The sequence below is a fragment of the Terrapene carolina genome, unplaced genomic scaffold (genome assembly GCF_002925995.2).
Source record: "Terrapene carolina triunguis isolate 2854851 unplaced genomic scaffold, T_m_triunguis-2.0 Scaffold32, whole genome shotgun sequence".
NCBI classification, from domain to species: Eukaryota; Metazoa; Chordata; order Testudines; family Emydidae; genus Terrapene; species Terrapene triunguis.
This window is the reverse complement of record NW_020664383.1, coordinates 1,326,747-1,348,193: the sequence shown is the minus strand read 5'-3', so window position 1 is coordinate 1,348,193 and position 21,447 is coordinate 1,326,747. Positions and strand designations below refer to the sequence as shown.

Sequence of the window (21,447 nt, the reverse complement as noted above, 5' to 3'; positions counted from 1 at the left end):
TAAGAGCCACATCCTGCTATCACTCACGGGGAGAGATCACTTTGAAGTCAATGGGAGCTTTACATAAAAACTGATGACGCTAAGGAATAGTGATTTACAAAGTTCTGTTTTATAAGGTGTTTTGAATTGTAAAAGCACAACAAAATACCTACTGAGAATCTAACAATGTGCTTTCCCCTCTACTTCCATCTGAATCTTCATTTTCTCTAACTGGTATTCTTCAATTATTACAAAAAAATTACTTTTTAATTTAAATCTTCAGCCCAGAGGCAATTTTAAAATCTTATAGTTAATAAAGCTCTGGATCACTGACCTGCACCTTAATGATTTCATTAAAGTTCAATGCAATAGCAGACAAAAACAGAAAACAACACAGCCAAAAAGGCATTCTCTTACAGACCTCACATAGACAGAATTCCTACCAGTCACTTATCATAACAGGCTTCAATGGGAGTTCACATATACATTCAGTCCAGGATCTACATCTGGATCTGCTGGTGTCGACCTTGATGGAGCACATGGGTGGCAGAAAGGCCACTGAGGAAAGGTTCAAGAGAAGAAAACAGCTGCCATCTTGCCTCCACTGGGGGAGGGAAGGGGGGAGAGGGAGGACTGTAGAAAAGTAGCTCATCCCAAAAAATGTTTAGCATTGCCTGGGAAGAAGGCACGGCCAGAGGATGTGCTGATTCAGCACATTCTCTCAGCAGCCTCCGTCAGCAGGATTCCTGTGCCTTAAATCTGTTTCCCCCAGCCCAAATTTTGAGGAACACCACATGAATCCCCTAACGAGACACAAGGAGATTAGATACTGCAGGAATGTATAAATTACATCTCCCTGTGCCAGGTTCATTGGTTCTCTGACTACAACATGAGGACTACAGGGATCAGGACCACAATGTTTATCTTCATTTATAGCACTACCAGAACATTAAAAAATTCTTTGCTCTCCTCTAGAACATGAAAGGGTATGGGATGGGACGCACATGCCCAACATACACTTTTACTGATAATAATGATCATGTTGAAACATCAGGCAAAATCTGGTTTCATTCCCACTTCCCTTCAGATGGCTGGGACACTGATATTTGACTCTGTGGCTTTAATTTATGATGTTTCAAGATCCACTGCAGCTTTTCAAAACACAGCCTTGTTTAATCTAATCATGTATGGGGGTATATTCCTACCTAGATCAGCACAACTCCCGAAAACCTCTAACCACAGCAGCAAAACTCGGCAGTGAGGCTGTTGTGTCTAAGCCATTTCCTAAGTCTCTGGCTGAACATTTTGCTCTGATTTTGGATCCTCTCACTTCTCCTTCACAATCACTTTACAGCCTTCAATAAAGCAAGGAACTTAACATGCTTAAAAACAAGCATTAGAGAAAGAAAACTTACGCATGTTCAGAAATTGAGGATTCAGGTATTCTAAATCAAATCAACCTCCTTCCGCCATCCCACCTTCCACTCCCACCTATAGCCAATAACAAACTGGCCCAGCTTCAGGAAAAGGGTTATTTTTAAGCCCCATGTGTGCAGCAGGTGGAACAATTATCATCATTACAAGTTAATAAAAATATTTCTGGATGAGCCAAGAATTTTTAGTAAAAATTTAACCTGGCATTAATTACAAACCTTTTGTACAGCTCATGTTTGTTGTTTTGTACAGCTCATTTTGAAACAGCAGCTGAAGTCTCTGCCCTATTCCTTACCTCTCACCAGGGCTTAGTGTTGAGCGCTCATCTTGTTTCTGAGGGCTTAACCCAGATGCTTTGGTAGCATCAAAAGTTAAAATGTAAGCTTGAAAAAGAAGATATAAAAAGAATGTATTAAGTAATTCTTCCCATGGATACCATTTGAGAAGATTTAGATGAATTGTAGTGTCTTGGTTTTAGAAAGGAACTCAGCCTAATTATAGTCACCTGGATATTAGCCCAAACTTTATCTTTCATGTGGGAAGAGTAAGATGAAAGTTAGACATCCTTCACCATTGTTTCTCGCGCTATGAGATTCTGTGCCCTTGGCAATGTATCCCCTTGGGATGGAAGGACTACAAAAGATTTGTTCCTATCTAGCCTAGGGCTTTTTCTTATCTGTTTTATCTTAACAGCTTTAAACTCAAAGGCTACATATTTATCAGTAAAAACAAAAAGCTACTGTGAATTTAGTTACATTTTGTGCATATACAAAATATCACAAATGTTAAAACACTGACATAGACAAAGATATGCTTACTCACATATCTGTCATATAATATAATTTATCTGAGAGCAAAAGCGGTGCTCAGATATCAAGCGAAACTCACATTGACTTCAAAGTCTTGTGGAGAAGGGTCAGAGTCACAACGTTTGCATGCAGAGTTTAAACACGCCTATTTCAGTATGAGGGAGGTTAAGATCCAGGTTCTTGGTTTGGCCTTTTATGGAGATAAGAGACAACTATCAAATTCACAGCTGGGTCCAGGTTCTGAACCTGCTCTCAAGCCTTTTATCATTTTTGCATCTGGGGTTTTGGTTTGTGTCTGTACTTCATTATGTGTTTCCTGAGTAAGGATTGCAATACCATTGTCTTTATATTGAGCTCAGAAGCATGTCTGCAGTATTTGCGCTTGCAACTGTAAACTGGGTTCTCACAATATGGGAGCATGTGCTAACATATACTATAGGATGTTGACACAGAGAAAAGGTTTCAGTATTAAACATGTTATTCCCAAATTGTAGCTTCCATACAGCTCCATAATGTCATGACTGTACCTATCTGATGAAAGTGGAGAGGAGGAATTATAGGAAAAAGAATGAAATTAATGAACAAACAGAAACTTAATTAATTCAGTGTTATAAATGTCACGTTACATTCTAAAAATAAAACACTGGGAAGAGCATACCTGAGCCACATTACTCAGGAGGATACAGAGAGCAGTGATGTGTCAGTTTGATCACATATGGAGAATTAGGCAATTTTCAAAAGGCCAAATGAATGTTAAGGTTCCTAGCAGAGAGACTGATGTTATCCTGCATTACTGCTTACCAAAATTGCCTTCTGCAAAGTTGAAATAAAGAACAATGAAATGTTCAATTGGAGCCTCACCTGGCGAGTTTCTATGCATGTGTAACTCTCCATGAAGTAAACAGGAGTTTTGCATGCTGTTTTGTGGCAAAGATAGTGGATAATGGGATGCGGGTGATGTAGCCTGGATTCCTGGCTCTGCCGCAGGGTTTCTCTGTAACTTTGGGCAGATCACTGGTTCTCTGTTTGCCTCAGATCCCCAATTGTCCTTTCTTCTAGCCTTTGCAAGTCTTATTTCTTTAGACTGTAAACTCATTGGGGCAGGGGCTGTCTCCAATTATGTGTAGGAACAAAATCTAGTACATTGGGGTCCTGAAATCAGCTGGGTTTTTTAGCTGCGGTGGTAATATAAACAGCAACAACAACAAGAAGAAGTGGTTACTAAATTGACAAGTGTAATATTGAAAATTAAAGGATGTCTGGCGACTCTGGATCATGTCAAAAGCCACATTCTGACTGGCTGCTTGAGTCTTTTAATGACATCACGCCCATGCACCATATTTCAACAGGGCACAGCTGGGACTTCCATAGTGTTAGCAATGAAATCTAGCTATCACATTTCTATGGTCCCCACTACCGTGGTGCCTAAGCACATCACAATTTTTGATGTGTTTATCCTCTGTGAGGTGGCAAGTATTTTTACCCCCACTCTAAAGTGGGGGAACTGAGGCACAGGGAAAACTAAGTAACTTGCTTTAGATGACAAAGGAAATCTGTGGCAGAGCAGGGAATTTAACTCATGTCTTCTAAGTCCCAGGTTAGAGCCCTAAACTCTGGACCTCCCTTCCTTAAGGGGAAGGACAAAATGTAGCAACTGTCAGGAAACAGAACCCAATAAAATAGATCCAAAGTAATAGGGAAAAGTTATTTACAAACCTTTTCCTACATGTATTTGTTCACTTTTCTACTAGGAACTATTTGTCATGGAAGAAGGATACATTGCATAACCACTCCTAGAATTGTTTTATTTTTAAAACTGAAAGGTAAATATAAATCACAATCAGGATGTGCATGAGTAACCTACTGGTGACCTATTAATGTTATTCAAGGCATTAGATCTTTGGCCTCATACTTTCCAATACACCTGAGATGTCCCACCCGTTTTCTATTAGTATGCAACCTGTGGGTTTATGGTTATAATTAACCTATCTCTACCATTGCAAATGTTATCAATCACATAAATAGTACCATCCCAACTACACATCCAATGCATATTTTAATACAGGAAAATTAATACATATATATTCACCACAAATGATTGAACATCTTTACAGGTTATGTTTTAAAAGTATAGCCCATACCTGCTGCTTGCTTTTACTCGTGGCAGAAACTGGATTATTACCTTCAAAGGTATGGAGGTCTTTTCCATAAATACTGTTTTTGATGCAACATCCTTAGCATGAAGAATGTTGTGCCTGATTCTCCTTCACCATAGGCCCGTTTTATGTGAGTCTAACTTCACTGGGCTCAGTTAAATTATTCTTGTTTTACATCAGTATAAGTAGGAGAAAATTGAAGCCCAACTTTGCTGAGTTCCCTGCTATGAAACCTTCTCCAAGTCTAACTTACTGTCTGCTAACCAGTGCTCTATGAATGTTGTTATTTCAAGACTCCACTAGTTTGTTTTTGCTTTCATGTTCATAGTCCTCTGTTGATTTCGCCAGTCATTGCTAGTCATTCATATTCGATCTTTCAAAAACCACTGAGCAAAATTCACCTATTTTCTCTTTCAGGGGTAAATCCAAACCCCATGTATGTGGGTGTGGAAGTCCTGCTGGTAGCAGAACCAGTGAGGTTCCATGCTGTAGCAGGCAGATGAGCCCCCTTCTGGCCCCCTATCCATTTACCCAGCCCCAGCCTGTGTACTTGGGTTGCACATAGAGCTGTGGATTTGATCTTTATTTCCATTTATTTTGTTGATCTTCCTAAAAAAGGACACAATCCTGCAAAAGGTCCAGCCTTCAAATCCAGGCCTTCAAATCCCGCTGAATTCAGTGCAAAGTAAGGGTGTACAACAATTCACAGGATCAGATTAATTAGTTATCACATTTGGTTTCTCATGTTATAACACATCACAAATCCCTTAAAGAACTGCAGACAATTATTCTGATTTGCTTCTTAGCTGGCTTGCTTAACCAATCCTGTTAATAGAAAAGACCAGCTAGCTTTGGAATACTTAGAATACCCCTGTCCTGATGGTGTTTTCTGCCCTGCTAGGTGAATTCCACTGAATAACTAAGTTACTGTAAAATTAAAGCCACTCCCTTCCTGCAAAAAAAGAGAACTGTAAGACTCCAGTATGGTAGGAAGGAATTCGGCCTCCAGCTTAGACACATCAGGGTTTTTCCCAAAGAGTTTAACTACAAGGTAGTCCCACCACACTTTTATTTTTCTTGACCTTTACTGTCATCTAAGTACCAGACTAAGCAACGTTAGTGTGTTTTTCCCCAGCGTCTTCCACTTTGGGTCTCTCTCACACACACACACACACACACTTCCCAGCATCTCACAGTTTGGGTAACACACACACACACACACACACACACACACACACACACACATAAAGACCATTCTGTGACTGAATACCCCCTCTTTCTTAAAATCTTATGGTGAGGAAAGCCTGGCTATTAAACAACTTAGAACTAGAGTTTTTGTGTGCAGTAGGGTACTTATTTATCCACTAGTTTCAATACATGCCTTTTTTATATTTAAAATTATAGCTTTTACAGGTCCATGGTAAACCTCTAGGTAAGAAAGTGGTGGGGTTTTTTTTTTAAATAAAAATCTGCTTCCAAATCACTAAAAATAATTCAAGCATGTTTATATTTTCTTCTCATTGAGTTTAAAGGTATCATATTATTCATTCATCTTTTTATTCATCTCCTCTCTTCTCTTTAATGTATAAGATATTTAAAAATATTATATGAATTTGGTGCTGGTGAAAAGTATCCACAGAACAGATCTAGTATGAATGGCAGCAGTGCAAGCCTTCACATCATTCTCTGCCAGTGTGCATTAACCTTTAGCTGGAGGTGCCAACTCTAGAAGTCAGAGGATAATTCAGACTATATGCTCTTTAATTCCTTGGCCATTCTGCTACGGGTGTCAAGGAGGGAATCAGTCAGCTCCAGTTTTGAAGGTGGGTTTTGTGATGTGGACTCTTCTTGCTGGGAAATGAACTAAGCAAACACATTTCCTATAGGGTCAATGAATAACTATCATATAGTGGCACCTATCTACCAATGCTTTGAATTCATGACTTAGAACGGCTTTATCTCCTATTATGATTCCAGCCCTCCTGTTTAAGAACTTTCAGGATCAGGATCCACTCTGACATCATTTTATAGGTTTTCCTACAGCAAATGATTTAGCTCAAGCCATCTGTAGTTTCATTGGACTGTGTCATTGCAAGAGTGCCGGGTTAATTTCTCTTTATTATTTGAGGGTGTCTGGTAGAGGAGCTAGAGGGGCTAGAGCCACTAACATGAAAACCATGAGTAAAGCCCAAGTGACTTCTGATTGCCATTCTAGGGATATTAGACACAGGATTCTTTTCCCCTACCTGCTAGCTATTTGAAAATTGAACTAGTGCAATGATACTCCCAAAACAAACTTTACTTTGGTTTGGCATGAGGTACAAGGCAATTCAGAAGTTGGCACTGCCTGAAAGTCTCTTGCCTTGTTATTTCCTTCCAAGAATGTTAAAAAAATTATGTTTTCCATTTCCATTACGGTTCATGCTGCAGAGCTAATAGTTTTTATACAAACAAATCTCCAGCAATCATGATAGTGTGAATGATTGAGGAAAGTGAAGATCTGAAACATAGTGTGGGATCTACCGGTAAATTAAAACTGATGAAGGTGTCAGCAATCTGTCTCGAGGAATATATGATACCAGATGTAATTTACAGGTATGCAACCCCTCCTCCGTCATTAATGCAGTCTTAAATGTCACCTTCTGAAGGCCAGGGAGTGGATTTTTAGTGTAAATTATTGCCTGCTGAGGATCAGCTGACACATGGTTGAGTCATTTTTGAGACTAAGTCTCTGGCACCTAAACCTATTTTCAGCTATTTCAGAACTGATTTTAATATTGCATTTCACCATAAAATTGGAATGTTAATAGGGTGAAAATAATATCAGCATTTGCCCATTCCATGAAAGCTGATTTCAGCCCACTCAGCAGACAATAAAATACATACTGAGTGAATGTTCATAATGATTGCTCCTGAAAGGTCCAGTAAGTGATTCTGCAATGTAAGTTATTTCCCACGGTATGTATGCTAGATGCATATAAACCATAATAGACCGGGCCAATACTTTCTCATAAGGGACATGTACTGACATTTTTGGACAGTAGCAGTCCTTGAATTTTCACTTCAACTACTGATTTAAAATGACATTGTCAGAAAGGAAACACCTACTGTGTGCCTTCACTTGCCTTCTGATCTCTTATTAGTTAACCCCAAAGTGCATATGTATACAGCTTTAATCCCCAAGTGTACATCTGAACCAGGGGAAATCTGGAATTAATTGTGAAGTATTTTGGTTACTAATGCAGCTGTTACAAGTGTTTGATTTGGCAAGGGAACAGAAAAGGCACTGCATACCAATTTCGTGAGCCACTGTAAAAGCTGCATGGAGGCCGTCATCTTCAATCACTGCACAGCTGCGCTCAGGAGAGCATATGGTCCCAACGTCTGCCATTCCCAGAGTATCACATGAATGATGCCCACATAAATCCTGCCAAGAAAGGGGGAAAAAATCATTACAATAAATTTTTAAACCCACAAATAACAACAAGTAGAGTCACTGGCCCTTTGCAAACAGCAGGACCCGGATAATACTACTACTACTTTGGACAGTCATCTAAGGATCTCAGTGCAGTTTAAAAGCATGATGGCCCAATCCCACCCCCATGAAAGTCAATGGGAGACTTTTCATTGACTTTGAGGGGAGTTGGATAATACTTGTAATTAATTACTATGGTGCCTAGAGGCTCCCACTGACATCAGGGTCACATTGTGCTAGGCGCTATACATACGTATAGTAAGAGACAGTCCTTGAACAAAAGATCTTATAATCTAAATAGATAAAGATAGTGCGGGAGACTTATAATCCTCATTCTACAGCTGTGGAACAGAGAGAATGAGGTCACGCAGAAAGTCAGTGGCCGAACTAGGAATTGAACCAGAGGTGGGCAAACTACGGGACCCTCCTGCCCGGCCCCTGAGCTCCTGGCCCGGGAGGCTCACCCCCGGCCCCTCCCCTCCTGTTCCCCCTCCCCTGCAGTCTCAGCTCACTGTGCCGCTGGAGCAATGCTCTGGGCGGCAGAGCTGCGAGTTCTTGCCGGGCAGCATAGCTGCAGAGCCGTGACCTGACCCGGTGGCGTGACTGGCTCCAGCCGGGCAGCATGGTGGCCTGTCCTGGTGCTCTGGGCGGCGTGGCTGTAGCACCGCCAGCCACCAGTGCTCCAGGCAATGTGGTAAGGGGGCAGGGAGCGGGGGAGGGGGGTTGGATAGAGGGCAGAGGAATTCGGGGTGGTGGTCAGAGGGCGGAGGTGTGGATAGGGGTCGGGGCGGTCAGAAGGCGGGGAACAGGGGGGTTGAATGGGGCTAAGGGTCCTGGGGGTGCAGTCAGGAAAGAGAGGGGCGGTTGATGGGGCAGCAGGGGGCAGTCATGGCAGAGGCTCCGGGGGTGGTCAAGGGACAGGGAGAAGGGGTGGTTGGATGGGGCAGGCGTCCCGGGGGAGCAGTCAAGAATGAGAAGCGGGGTTCGATGGGGTGGCGGGGGGCAGTCAGGGGCGGGGGTCCGGGGACCATCAGGGGACAGGGAGGGGTGGATGGGACGGGGTCCTGGGAACCGTCAGGGAACAGGGAGGGGTTGGATGGGGCAGAAGTCCTGGGGGGGCCGTCAGGGGGCGAGAAGCAGGGGAGGTCGGATAGGGGGCAGGGGCCGGGCCATGCCTGGCTGTTTGGGGAGGCACATCCTCCCCTAACCGGCCCGCCATACAATTTCAGAAACCCGATGTGGCCCTCAGGCCAAAAAGTTTGCCTGCCCCTGAATTGAACCAAGACCTCTGGAGTCCCAGTCCAGTGCCTTAGCCCCAAGACCATCATTCCTTTCTAAAGAGGTCATTTTTTACCTATACTTAAGAAAATGAGATGGTCCAATATCTCCTATGCAATATTAAACCTCATAATAAAACGTAAGAGATAGGTACAGCATGTATTATTAATCACCATTTTACAGATGAGGTAACTGAATTGTACGTGATTTTTTTCCAAGATCACTTAGAGAGAGCTGGGTATGAAAACAGATGTCTTGACTCGCAATCTCCTGTTGTAACCACAAAACTATGCATTCCTATGCCTTAATGGCACTTATAATTAATAATATTTATATTTTTCATCAGTAGATCACAGGCTTTAATGTATTTATTCTTACAACATCCCTGTCAGGAAGGGCAGTGCTATTATCTCCATTTTATGGATGGGGAGCTGAGGCACTGAGAAACTCAATGACTTGCCCAAGGTCACACAGGAAGTCTGTGGCAGAGGAGGGAATTGAATCCAGGTGAGTGCCCTGACCACTGAACCTTTCTTTCTGTCCTTTAGAGTGTCTAAAAACTATACAGTGTGGTTGTAGCCATGTTGGTCCCAGGCTATTAGAGAGACAAGGTGGGTGAGGTCATATCATTTATTGGACCAACTTCTGTTGGTGAAAGAGACAAGCGTTCAAGCTACACAGAGCTCTCTCAGCAACAAAATTAACAACCAATATTAACTTTCCCAATGCTTCTGCTTTCAGATGGTAGCATTAATATTACATTGAGTGGCCATGCATATACATATTTGGCCTGATGTAAAGGTCAACAGAAAGACTCTCATTGAAATGTCAATGGACTTTGGATCAGGCCCTTATGTATTTTACATATACATAGTATGGACTGCTAAATCTGTCAGCAAGTTTAGCATTCTGTAATGTGCAAAATGCAATTAACAGACCCTGTGCAACAGAGATGGTCAGATGGCTTAAAGGGAAAATACCAAAATATGCCTATTCCACAGTCGATCTACCACTTAAGAATGGTTGGATGAAAGTGCCATTTGAAGACACAACTATATTTTAAAATGCATCTGTCAAAGAAATCTCCCTGCTTGGTACCTTTTTTCTCTAAAATCATTCAGATTCTCTTCCTTCCTTCAAATCTCCATTTAAAATGGACCGCTTCTATCAAGCCACTGACAATTACAAAAGCTGTGAGCAGGCCAGGCGTAAAGGAGTTTAATGGAGTTTGAGCAGTGTAAGCTACAGCTTAGATGCAGAGAGAGGTAGAGGAAGGTGCACTCTGTATCTGGCTACTCCTGCTTTTAAACACAGTTTTTGTATCAGTACATCTATTTTGTTAAGGGGTGTGATTTTTTATCACGATAGTAATATCGGCAAAACCCATAATGTGGATGCTGTGATACTGGTATAAAGGTGCCTTATACCACATAACTGCTACCACATTAGGGGCATTGTACTGCTTTAACTATACCAGCATAGTTAAAGAGGTATAACCTTTGTATGTAGAAGAGCCCTTAGATTCACTTCTGAATTTTCCTCTGTAAGCTGGTAGATTCATGACAGAGATGTTAACTACAATACTTCACTAAATGAATTCTGCCTGAACATACATATTACTCTTAAATTTCCAAGGTGGTGCATGGGGATTTCACCCTGCCACTTCTATTAGTGTCAAGACTGCTACATATACAGAAGTTGGTCCAATAAACGATATTACCTCACCAACCTTTTGTCTCAGATATATATACATGTGGCTTTCAACACGCCAGGGCATCTGTATTCAGCAATGTTTTGTTAATATGGTCATGTTGCTGACATCACATCAGACTGCATGCTGTGTGTCACCATACAACAGACAGGTTTTCAGAAATTTTGCAACACTGCCCAAAAAGTGTATTCTCATCTCCAGTAGTTGCCCAAAGTGCTGTACATGCCAAAGTCAAACCTATACCCAAACAGCTCACCAACAAATGTCACTACCATGCTCGTCTTCGTAACATTTGAATGTAGCCAAAATAAAACAGGCTTGAAAGATGTCCCCTATAATTTCTTTGACCCTTTTTCCTGTTTTTACAGAACTTTACATAAGGCGATTTGAGTCCCCAATGAGCTGCATTATTTAGTGGTCACAACCGGAAAATCCCAAGGGAGGAGATCAATTACACTGAAAATGCAATAGCTTTCAAGCCATGGTGTTCCTAAGTTATCATGATATTAGGAAGGGGTGTATGTTCCCTCTTAGGGAGGGAATGAAGCATGTGATCATAAACCCCTATATGGGAAAAAGAAGAAGGGATGAAGGGAACAACAGAAATTGTGGATGTAGAGAGCAGACCCATGGATCCAGTATTTGGTGGTGGAAAAAACTTTGGTCATTTGGGTCATCTAAGCCTCCATTCCTGTGATGCAGTAGGTGCCAGGCAATGTGGAAGAAGGGTGGATGTACGTTGCAGGCTCAGTCAGTGAATTTTGGTAGAGAGTTGGGCATGAGAGGAGAGGTTGGGGGTAGTGGTGGAAGGAGGACCTGTGGTGTGGGGATTGGAATTGCTGTCTGGTGTTAGCTTCTTGGTGTAGAGTGATTATTGGAAGAGTGTGGCTGTGGGTTGCTCTTTTACAATGGCTGTAACTATAGTCAAACTTGCGTTGGCTTGGTTTTGGAGATTCAGATTTACATACTGCCAGCGGTGGTTTATCCTGTTTTTCAATCCTGGGTAACTATGCATAGATGCATTTTTTTTACTTAAGTTAATGCTATCATTATCCACGTTAACTTAGGCAGACTTTTAGACATGCATTTCCATGCTGTTCTCAGCTCATGATCTCAACTATGTTTCCTTTCCCCTGCCTCTCCATGGCTGCTCAGACTTGACCTATGTAACTCATTTTACTGTGGTTCTGTATAATGTACACCCTGCATTTTTTAATCCTACCAAGTGATGATTCTGAGACAACTGTTCTGCAATTACATTGCTTTCATACTCTTTACCTCAACTCGCTACCCATTCCCTAGTTGCCTGGTCTTTTTCAATAGCAAAGACTTGGACTATATTATTAAGAACCTAGCCTGTTTATACTTATGCGGATTGAAACTTGTAGGACAAATTTTGTCCTGATGTATACACCTCAGTGGTCCCATTGACTATTGATGGTTAGTTGTAAGTATCAATAACATTCTTAGCTTCCCTGGGAAGTGTCAGATACAACCTCAGATGCTCCTAAAGTTGCTCCTAAAGTAAGGTTGCTGGGAGTATATTGGAGGTTTTTATTGCACCTGAAGAGTATTCTTGCTTAAAATCAGACCCTGATGTAATGATGTAACCTAATAAATCTGCAGGCTTGCTCAATTTTTCAAACTGCTTCAAAAGCACTAAGCAAGCATGGACCCATATAATACTTTTACTTAGTTTTCAAGCATTATTTCCACATAATGTGTGGTGTTCATTTAAAGAGTTAGATACCCATTCATATCTGTCTAATTTCATCTGACCTTTAGCTCACTTAATTATCTCCAAATAATGGTGGAAACTTTCAAGAATAAACATTTCTTGCTCTTTCTAAAGAAAGAATTCAGTCTGCCCTTTGATCTAGATTGCAGTAGTTTCAAAATGATGCATCAATAGGAAATGCATTCGCTGTACTGGAGACAATAGATGGTAATCCTAAAGGTTTGGCAAAGAAATGATTTAGGAACAATGAGTTGTGCATCGTAAGATCAGTAGTTAACTAGACAGCTCATTAAAGGCCAAATGTTCTCGGCATTCTTGAAGTGCATCAAGAAAGTCTGATCTTTTGCCACCTACATGTGGCATTGTTGTGAATGAAGACAAGTGTGAAGTGTCCCTACTGAGACTAGTAACTAATTTCACTTGAAAATCTTTAATTCCAGTTGTACCTCTGAGAACTGGAATAAATTTATCTGTAACAGATGCAAATTTTGAACCCTGACATTAAATAGTGTCTTAAGCTCTAGCTAGATATACTTTGAGCAAGAAGTTTAACATTTCCCCACACTTCTTCCATTCATAAACCTTGCTCTTCAGTTTTAGCAAACACACTTAATTCTTCATAGTGTAACATCTTTTGCATGTTAGAACTATAAAAACTATTTGAAAGAGGTTTCTGGACATGCCAGAAAAAAAGTGCCTTGGGCTACCAAATTGGTAATCTGGCAGACAATTAGAAGTCTGTGCATAACTGTGTTAGGCCTAGCTTTTTGGGGGGAGGAAGTCAAATATTGTGAAATATTACAACGGTTTTCTCACATCTACTTACACACACAAAATTACCACATATTATTTTCCCCAATGACATTTCCTACACAAAACATATTATATTTATATAAGGTCAATGGAACCGCTCTGCAAGTAAGAGTGACAGCAAATGTTGTAAATGCTTAGTGTAATAAGGATCAGTTACACTGGACATTAAACATCAAAAACCTATGTAGCTATACTGCTGGCAATTGGCACAATGACAGAGTGACCTCTGGCTTACTAACAAAGGATAGTAATTTGGATGAGATGGTGGGGGGGGGGGGGAAGAGAGCCAAAGAAAGCACGTTCTCCACTCAATGAAATTATCATCCATTGAGCTGAGATAATCCAATGCTTGCTGTTAAATTTTAACAGCACTGTCAGCTTGATAGTTGAACTAAATCACATAAGCAGGACCCATATAATTGCTATGTGGAAAAGGGCAGGACTGTGGCCTCTGGCTCTAATGTGAACTTTTTTGTTAGAGCCAGGCATGACGGTACTATCATTGACTATGCTGACCAGTACTTATGAAAGACTTTTTCATGTTCTGGTTGCCTGTATTTGTTGTGAGAAGTATCTATTTTAGTTTTCACTTGATTCAAGGTGGAATGAAAGGAAAGAAAGAGAATGGGATTTTGTCCATGTGTTTTCAGAAGTTCTCTTCTGGAAGCTTGCATTCAAGTTTAGCTTAGGTCTTGAATGATATAGGTTGGGGGAATTTTACACAGGCCCAGATTAAATAATTTTGGGACCCTGTGCATTATGGAAATTGCCCCATCCTTAAACTACACAGAGCATGTGATATAGAAGACAATTGCCGCCCTAGCCAAAACTTCACTGTGCTGCTCCCCACCTATAAACTCTTAACAATACACTCTTAACAATGCTATCCCCTTGAAGAGAGGGTCTTAACTAGGGGTAGGGGAGGGGTTGGATTTTCGGGGCAGGAGGGGGCATGCAGCAAAACCTCTGTTTGGTTTGGTGGTTGTGGGAGAAGTGGAGGGCCCAAGCGCCAGTTCACAGCGCCATTCACACAGGTTTGCTCCATCATGGCTGGCCAAATCTGAGTGAGTGGTGTTGTGACCTGGAGCAGAGGCTCACAGAATCAATCAGGTTTTGCAGGGAGGGATGTTTGGTGGTTGGGGCCCTCCTGAGATGAGGGCTGTAAGATGGTTGGCCCATCCACCAGTTTGGGAAAAAACAATCAGCCACACCTAACTCTGTTTTAGCTCTCAGCACAGTTTCTTTTATTCCTCTGCCCCACAAAGGCAAAAAATAGTGATAAGAAACGAAAGTGATAGTCCTGAACTGGACTGGTACTGCAGGGTCCTCTACCACCCAAGGAGATCAAGGCCCTCCCTTAGCCTCAGGGGGGACCACAGGGCCTTCCTGCCCTGTTGCAGCCTTCCACTGCTGCTCAGGAAAGTGTTTGTCTCTCATGTCTCCTCCACTCACAGATCTGGGTCCTTATATCTGCCAACTGGGAATCAGAGCCAGTCATTAAAGCTGCTGCTTGGCTGTATCAGCTGGTTCCCAACACCTGCCTGATGGATTCTCCTTAGGCCAGGGCTTGCTGCTCCCTGACTCTGCAAGCCCTTAAAGGGGCAGACAGTGCTGTGCACGTTCACACTCGTTAATCTGGCCTGATTTTATTGGGTACTTGCTGAGAAGACTTAACCCAAGAAAACAATGGTGTTGTTTCAAGTACAGTTTGGAAACTACATCACTCATGTGTTTGTGTTGCAACAAATAGTGTCAATAAGCTGTGTCAATACAGCAAATAAATAGTTTCCAGAGTCTAAGCATTAGACATAAACAAAAGAGATTTAAGCAAAACAGACTAAATTCATCCTTGGTGTAACTCCACTAAAGTCCATGAATTTACACAAAGGGTGAATTTGGCCCAGAAATTTAGAACCATAGTTAGAGACCCAGTCACAAAATAAACAAAGACAATAACAGATCTATGGAGAATGTATTTATCTGCCCTAATGAAAAGTCCTACAGAATTTAATGGAAAATTATCAACTTTATATTGGATTTTTTTAACCATTCTATAGAATTCAAATACCCTACAGGGCCTAGTTCTCTCATAGTGAGCAGTAGTGGCAGAACCAGGCCTACAGAAAGAATATTTTTCTTTATGAAATTGTGTAGGCTTTGAAATAACCTCTGTAGAACCCTATCACATTTCTACAGAACCTAGTGATTTAAAAATTTCACCTCTATTAAATTCTATAACACTTTTCCATAACGTTGATAACAGAGGAGCAAATCATTGAATTTGTCATACAAGAGTTAGGATTAATTGAAACTAATGGGTCTGATTTTGTAATCCTTACTCAGGAGAAGCACCTGTTGATATCAATGCATACTATGGATCCAGGTTCCCACTAGGTGTCTAAATACCTTTCAAAGCCTGGCCATTTGTCTATATTAGCTAGAGTTAAACCCGGATCCCTTGCAAATTATATATTGACCTCCTGTGTTATGCAGCGTGGCTCATTTTGAAGCACTTATCAAATGAAATACAGATAACAGATCACCTATCATTGAGCCATAAAGGTCAATTGCTTTTTCTAAATCAGGACTCAGTAGTTCTGCTTAAAAACAGATTGCATAGGCACTACCTGTAATTTAAATACTAACAACATAATTACTGGTAGTAATTCTACACTGAGGGAAAGCCCTCGGTGCTTTCAGTACTATGAACATTTATGTGTTGATTTGTCTTTAAAAAAAAGTGAAAGGAAAACAAGAACAAGGGAAAGGACCTTGAAAGCACTTTCACATTCAAGCAAGATCAGTGTGTCTTTAAAATATTTTGCTGTGTGTAATATGAGTTCTGGTACGAGAGTCCTTCCAGAATCAAGGTAAGTGTTATGCTGGAGAGCTGTATGGTAATATGCTTGCTTAATGTACACACTGATGATGCATAATGAGTTACTTAAAGTTTGTGAAATGTGCTAGTTTGATAAATGAATTGCCAATATTATTCTGTTGACACACAGACGCAAAGTTCAAGGTGGCCTTGGCTAATAAACAGACGGAAAATGTATCTCACCCATTTGCTCCAGGCCTGAAAAACAAGCCATTTAGAAGAAGACATCTGGATGTACAAACACTTAGCACAGCAGCATTCAGAGCCCATGAAAACATGGAGCCATAGCTTGGCGTCTAGTTGCTAAGCAACCGACTTCATACATTCAAAACACAGTTGTAGAAGTTGGATCCTCATGCCAACTGCTGCTTCTTCTCATTGAAAAATAAAACTCTGAGTGTGGGGGGAATCTTTCTTTGAGGTTAAAAAAAACCTATTTTCTAGGAGCTGTATCTCATCTGCTTGTTGATCCTTTAACCCTTTTCCACGTTTACATTCTGAGGTCTAACTGAGATTCATTTTGAACCTTCCAACACCATGAAATGAAAGCGGTATGGATCTCAGCACATTCCCTTCTAAACCAGTCCAGGAATTCACATAGTAAGAAAATACCTGTGTTTTTTTCTCATTAAGCCAAATAAACTTTTGATGCAATCTCCCTGAGTTTAAAATACAGGGCCAGCTCCTCAGCTGATGTAAATCAGTGAAGCAATTCATTAAGTTGAATTGAGCTATGCTGATTTACGTCAACTGAGGATATGTCAAATAATTAATTGTGTCAAAAACCATATACTACCAAGCAAACCGCAACCAGTGATTTTTCTTGGAACATATATCTGCTTGTTTGGTAACAGTGCAAACTATTTTTCCATATGAAGGCTGATGTGTCATATGAATGTTATTACTATAATCACTAAGATCAAACAGACAGCAGAAATTGTGATATTTTGCTCTTTGCTGTGAAATTTTCATCTAAAATAAATGTTTAGGATCAGAGTCTACCACCCTTAGTCCCTTTGACGCCTAACTCACAGAGTAAGATATTATGCAATGCAGTCCAGTCGTTAGTGATCATCTCAAAGTTTAGGGCCACAATCTGCCATCCTTATTTGCGTGAAGCACGATTAGTCCCATTGAAATCGACAGGAGTACTTACAGAGAAATGTAAGAGTGACAGAATTTGGCCCAGAATCGCTATTCAATATTGATGTCTAGTCACAAACAAGAGCAGTCTGATACAATCAAGCTAGCTTCTCTCCTTCAGATTGTAATTAGCAAGGTGACTGTTTTAAAATGAGATCTGATATAGCTTTTAACAAACAGAATGGATGGGTTTGAACTGCCACCAGAAAGCGCCTGCTGTACAAGTTTGGGATGACAGAGACGGTGCCTAATATTTCAAGTATTTACGGCTATAAAAGTAAGCCAGGCTTTTTTCTTCCCCTTTCCTCGAGTACCTCCTTCCAGAAACCATCCAAAGAATCCTTTTTGGCAATCTCCTGTGATGTAGCAAAGCAAGAGAATTCAAACTAACAGAAAGTCCCGCCGTTTTTTATTATTTTCTTACTGAGGAAAGAAAAAATATAACTGAAAGGGATATTCTTACAGTAGATCATTGCATAAACTATGCCACATGTCCACAGGAGCAGTGCCCCTTAACTATGTATGGCAATGCAATTACGGCACTGATGCAGAATATTGCATGGATGAGAATTGCGGTATCGGGCCTTTAATTGATTAGGAGACCAATTTTTTACTATATGGATAGCAAGGTACTACATGCTCCTCCACAAACTGAGTTGCACTGAGTTAGTGTGGCTTTGTTTATGTGTCTTATATTTAAGTCCTAGTCTTGTACCACAAGTTCTGTATTCCTCTAGGCCCAGTGCCATTTTTCTGTCGTGCTGGGAATACCATGTTAAATTACAGCAGCTAAGTAGGGAAGTCATGTGCTCCTTAAGGTGTTATTTACCAATTCATTCTGTTTTCCTAATCTCAATGGGCCAAATTCATTGTTGGATTAATTTGATCCAATGGGTGTTGTCAGTTCTTTACTGTGACTATACACAAATGAAGAAAGATGCACTACTGTTAACAAGGATATGTGAAACAGACTATGACAGCAATGTAATATCTCAAGTGGAGATGAATTTGCTGATCTAGGTCTAGTCCAGGGGTAGGCAACCTATGGCATGCGTGCCGAAGGCGGCACGTGAGGTGATTTTCAGTGGCACTCACACTGCCCGGGTCCTGGCCACCGGGTCCGGGGGGCTCTGCATTTTAATTTAATTTTAAATGAAGTTTCTTAAACATTTTAAAAACCTTATTTGCTTTACATACAACAATAGTTTAGTTATATATTATAGACTTATAGAAAGAGACCTTCTAAAAACATTAAAATGTATTACTGGCACGTGAAACCTTAAATCAGAGTGAATAAATGAAGACTCGGCCCACCACTTCTGAAAGGTTGCCGACCCCTGGTCTAGTCTCTAGTAGCCACGAGTCCCAGTCATACAAATTAACACCAGCTCTAAACACCTGCAGTCTCTATTCAAGAGTGGCTCAACTCTGGAATAAACATGGGGTGCTGCAGGCCACGGAGGCAGTGCATCGGCAGATGCGCCAGAGAAACTTGCAAAGCACCTGCACTCATTACACTTCGGTTTAGATAGCACCACTCATAAGGTGTGGAGGGGTTATTTTTAAAAAAAATCATAATGATTCTGTTGTGCTGTCAACTAAGCAACTGGTTAGGAAATGACAGTAGGATCCCACACAACCCGGATTTGCAATCAGCCTCGTTGCTGTCCAGAGTAGTGACCTACATACCAGCAGAAGCCAGGATCAAATACCTACCCTGCAGACTGGAGGACTGCAAAGGGGCTGTCAAAGAAAGGGAAACAACCAAGGAGGAAGGAAAATCAGGCCAGACAAGAAAGGAGTGTAATTAACCACTGAAACAATTGACCAAGCACCATGGTGGCTTCTCCATCACAGACAATTTTGGAATCAAGATTGGGTGTTTTTCTAAAAGCTATGCTCTAGGAATTATTGTGGGGACATTCTCTAGCCTGTGCTATACAGGAGGTCAGACTAGATGATCGCCATGGTCCCTTCTGGCCTGTTTGCTGTTGCACATTGTGCTGCTGAGCCCTGGTGGGGCTGGGCAAGGGGTGCCAGGGCCTCAGGCGACCTACCTCCCGGGTGAAGAGGATAGCGGCATCGTAGTGCTCCTCATGCTCCTCCTCCAGCGGGTTGTGCTGGTGCTGCCACTTGCAGAAGTTCTTCAGCGTGGTGGCTGCGTTCTTGTTGACCTCCAGCCCCTTCTCCTTGTCGCCCAGCACCACCACCTTCACCACGGCCAACCGGATGGGGTTCTCGATGCTGGCGTGCCCGTAGAGCCGGGAGGCGATGGTGGCCAGGGTCAGCAGGTAGTGCTGCAGGCCCTTGCCGTACTTCTTGGCCATGGAGCCGTCGGCCACCAGCAGCAGCTCCACCTGGCGGGCTCTGGAGATGGAGCGCCTGCTCCTGCGCCCGGCGCCGGGCGGAGCAAAGGGCCCCGGGGCTAGCGCTGCACTGGTGGCCGGCTGGGGCTGGGCGGGGCGCTCCTGGCCCCCCCGCAGCTCGCCTTTGCCTCCCAGCGGCGGGGCCTGGCCGGAGCCGCGCGTCTCGCAGCTGGGGCGCGAAGGTACCGTCTCGAAGCTGAAATGGTCCTTGCGGAAGAGGTGCGGGATCAGGGCGGAGCCGGGCCCATAGACCCGTCGCGGGTCCGCCCCCTTGGCCCGGAGCAAGGGCTTCACCGTGTAGCGGGCGTGTTTGACCGCGAAGTAGCCATCCAGCCCCCCGCAAAGGTTCAATACGGCCAGGGACTGGGGGCTGCCGTCCACCGTGCCCCGGTAATAGCAGTGAGCCCAGCCGCGGGGATGCTGCACCGGGGCCTGCGGACCCACCAGCTCGTCCCTCTCCAGATCCAAGAGGAACCTGCTGCCCCCCGCGTAGAGGAGGTAGCCCACCTTGCCGCCCCCGGAGTAGATCTGGTCAATGTTCTGCACCAGGCCGCTGGTCCGGGACAGCTGCTGGGAGCCAGGGTGAGGGGATGCTGCTGCTGCTGCTGCTCCGGGAGGCGGCTGGGTTTTATCATAAGCAGGTGCTGCTGTTGTTGCTGTTGGAGCTCCGGTCTTGGCAGCAGCAAAGTGCAACTCCGCAGCCAGCAGCAGGGAAACAAACTTCAGGACCATATTTGTTTCTCTTAAAAAAAAAAAAAAAGTCACCCGGTGGAGATCAACAGAGGAGCTTCAGAGTGGAAAAAAATCCTCCCAAGGTTGAAGCAAGTGTGAGTGGGAGGAAGAAAAAAAATGTCAACAAAGGCAGCTCGCGTTTGAACTTTGCGTTTCTCTGCAGGGAAAAGTCAGGAGCACATGGAAGGAGAACACCACAATCCTAAAACAACTGCTGAACAGGCGGCAAACAAGTGAGGCTCACACCCGGCGAGCGGAGAAGTTTGAGCACTTTTCACTCTTCTTCCACTTCTCTCTTGTAGTCACTGCATCATCCTCCTCAACAGAGGCAGGGGGATCCGATGCAGATCGGCACTTTCAGAAGCTAGTGCCTTGCCTTCCTTTGCCCCCTTTTGTTTGAAGAGAGAAGAAACATACGCCAAAAAAGGCTCGATCGTCTCCGGTGAGATGGTAAAAAAAAATGCCCTGGATTTTGTAAAACAACTTCTCCCTTTCTAATGCTGGTTGTTATCCCCAGTCTGTCGATGTGAACAAGAGGAGAAGGGAGAGAAATGTGAAGATGAGAGGAGGTGGAACAATGAATTTATAGCGGAATGCCATCCTGCAATGGCAATTTCAACAATTCGTCACTGCAGGCTGCCTCTTAAAGGGAGAGCTTCAAAACCACCACTCCCACACTTCCTTCTCATTTAATCAGACACAGAGAGAAACTGGGGGGCGGTGGGGAGGGGAGAAAGAGAGAGGGACTGAGGGGGGAGGAGAAAAGGAGAGAGAGAGAGGGACTGAGACAGGAAGGCAGGAGAGAGAGGAAGGAGCGAGGGGAGGAGAGAGAGACTGGGAGAAAATGTTTGTTTAAGAAAAACACAAGATTTCCTTTGAATCATTTAAAGCCACAGTGTCGCCTGGATCTTTTGATATTTCACAACTGATCGGGG

The 21,447-nt window shown here is 42.7% G+C and overlaps 1 protein-coding gene across 1 annotated transcript in view; it reads right to left on the bottom strand.

Annotated features, from left to right (window-relative positions):
• LOC113406622 (A disintegrin and metalloproteinase with thrombospondin motifs 5-like) overlaps positions 1-21,205 on the bottom strand; it is a 43,952-nt gene extending 22,747 nt beyond the window's left edge. Inside the window, exons 1-2 of the mRNA XM_026652324.1 lie at positions 19,472-21,205; positions 7,673-7,805 (exon numbers count right to left, since the gene is read on the bottom strand). Coding sequence (XP_026508109.1) covers positions 7,673-7,805; positions 19,472-20,512 — 1,174 coding nt within the window. The 5' untranslated portion in view covers positions 20,513-21,205. The remainder of the gene's footprint in view (positions 1-7,672; positions 7,806-19,471) is intronic.
• Positions 21,206-21,447: the final 242 nt, after the last annotated feature.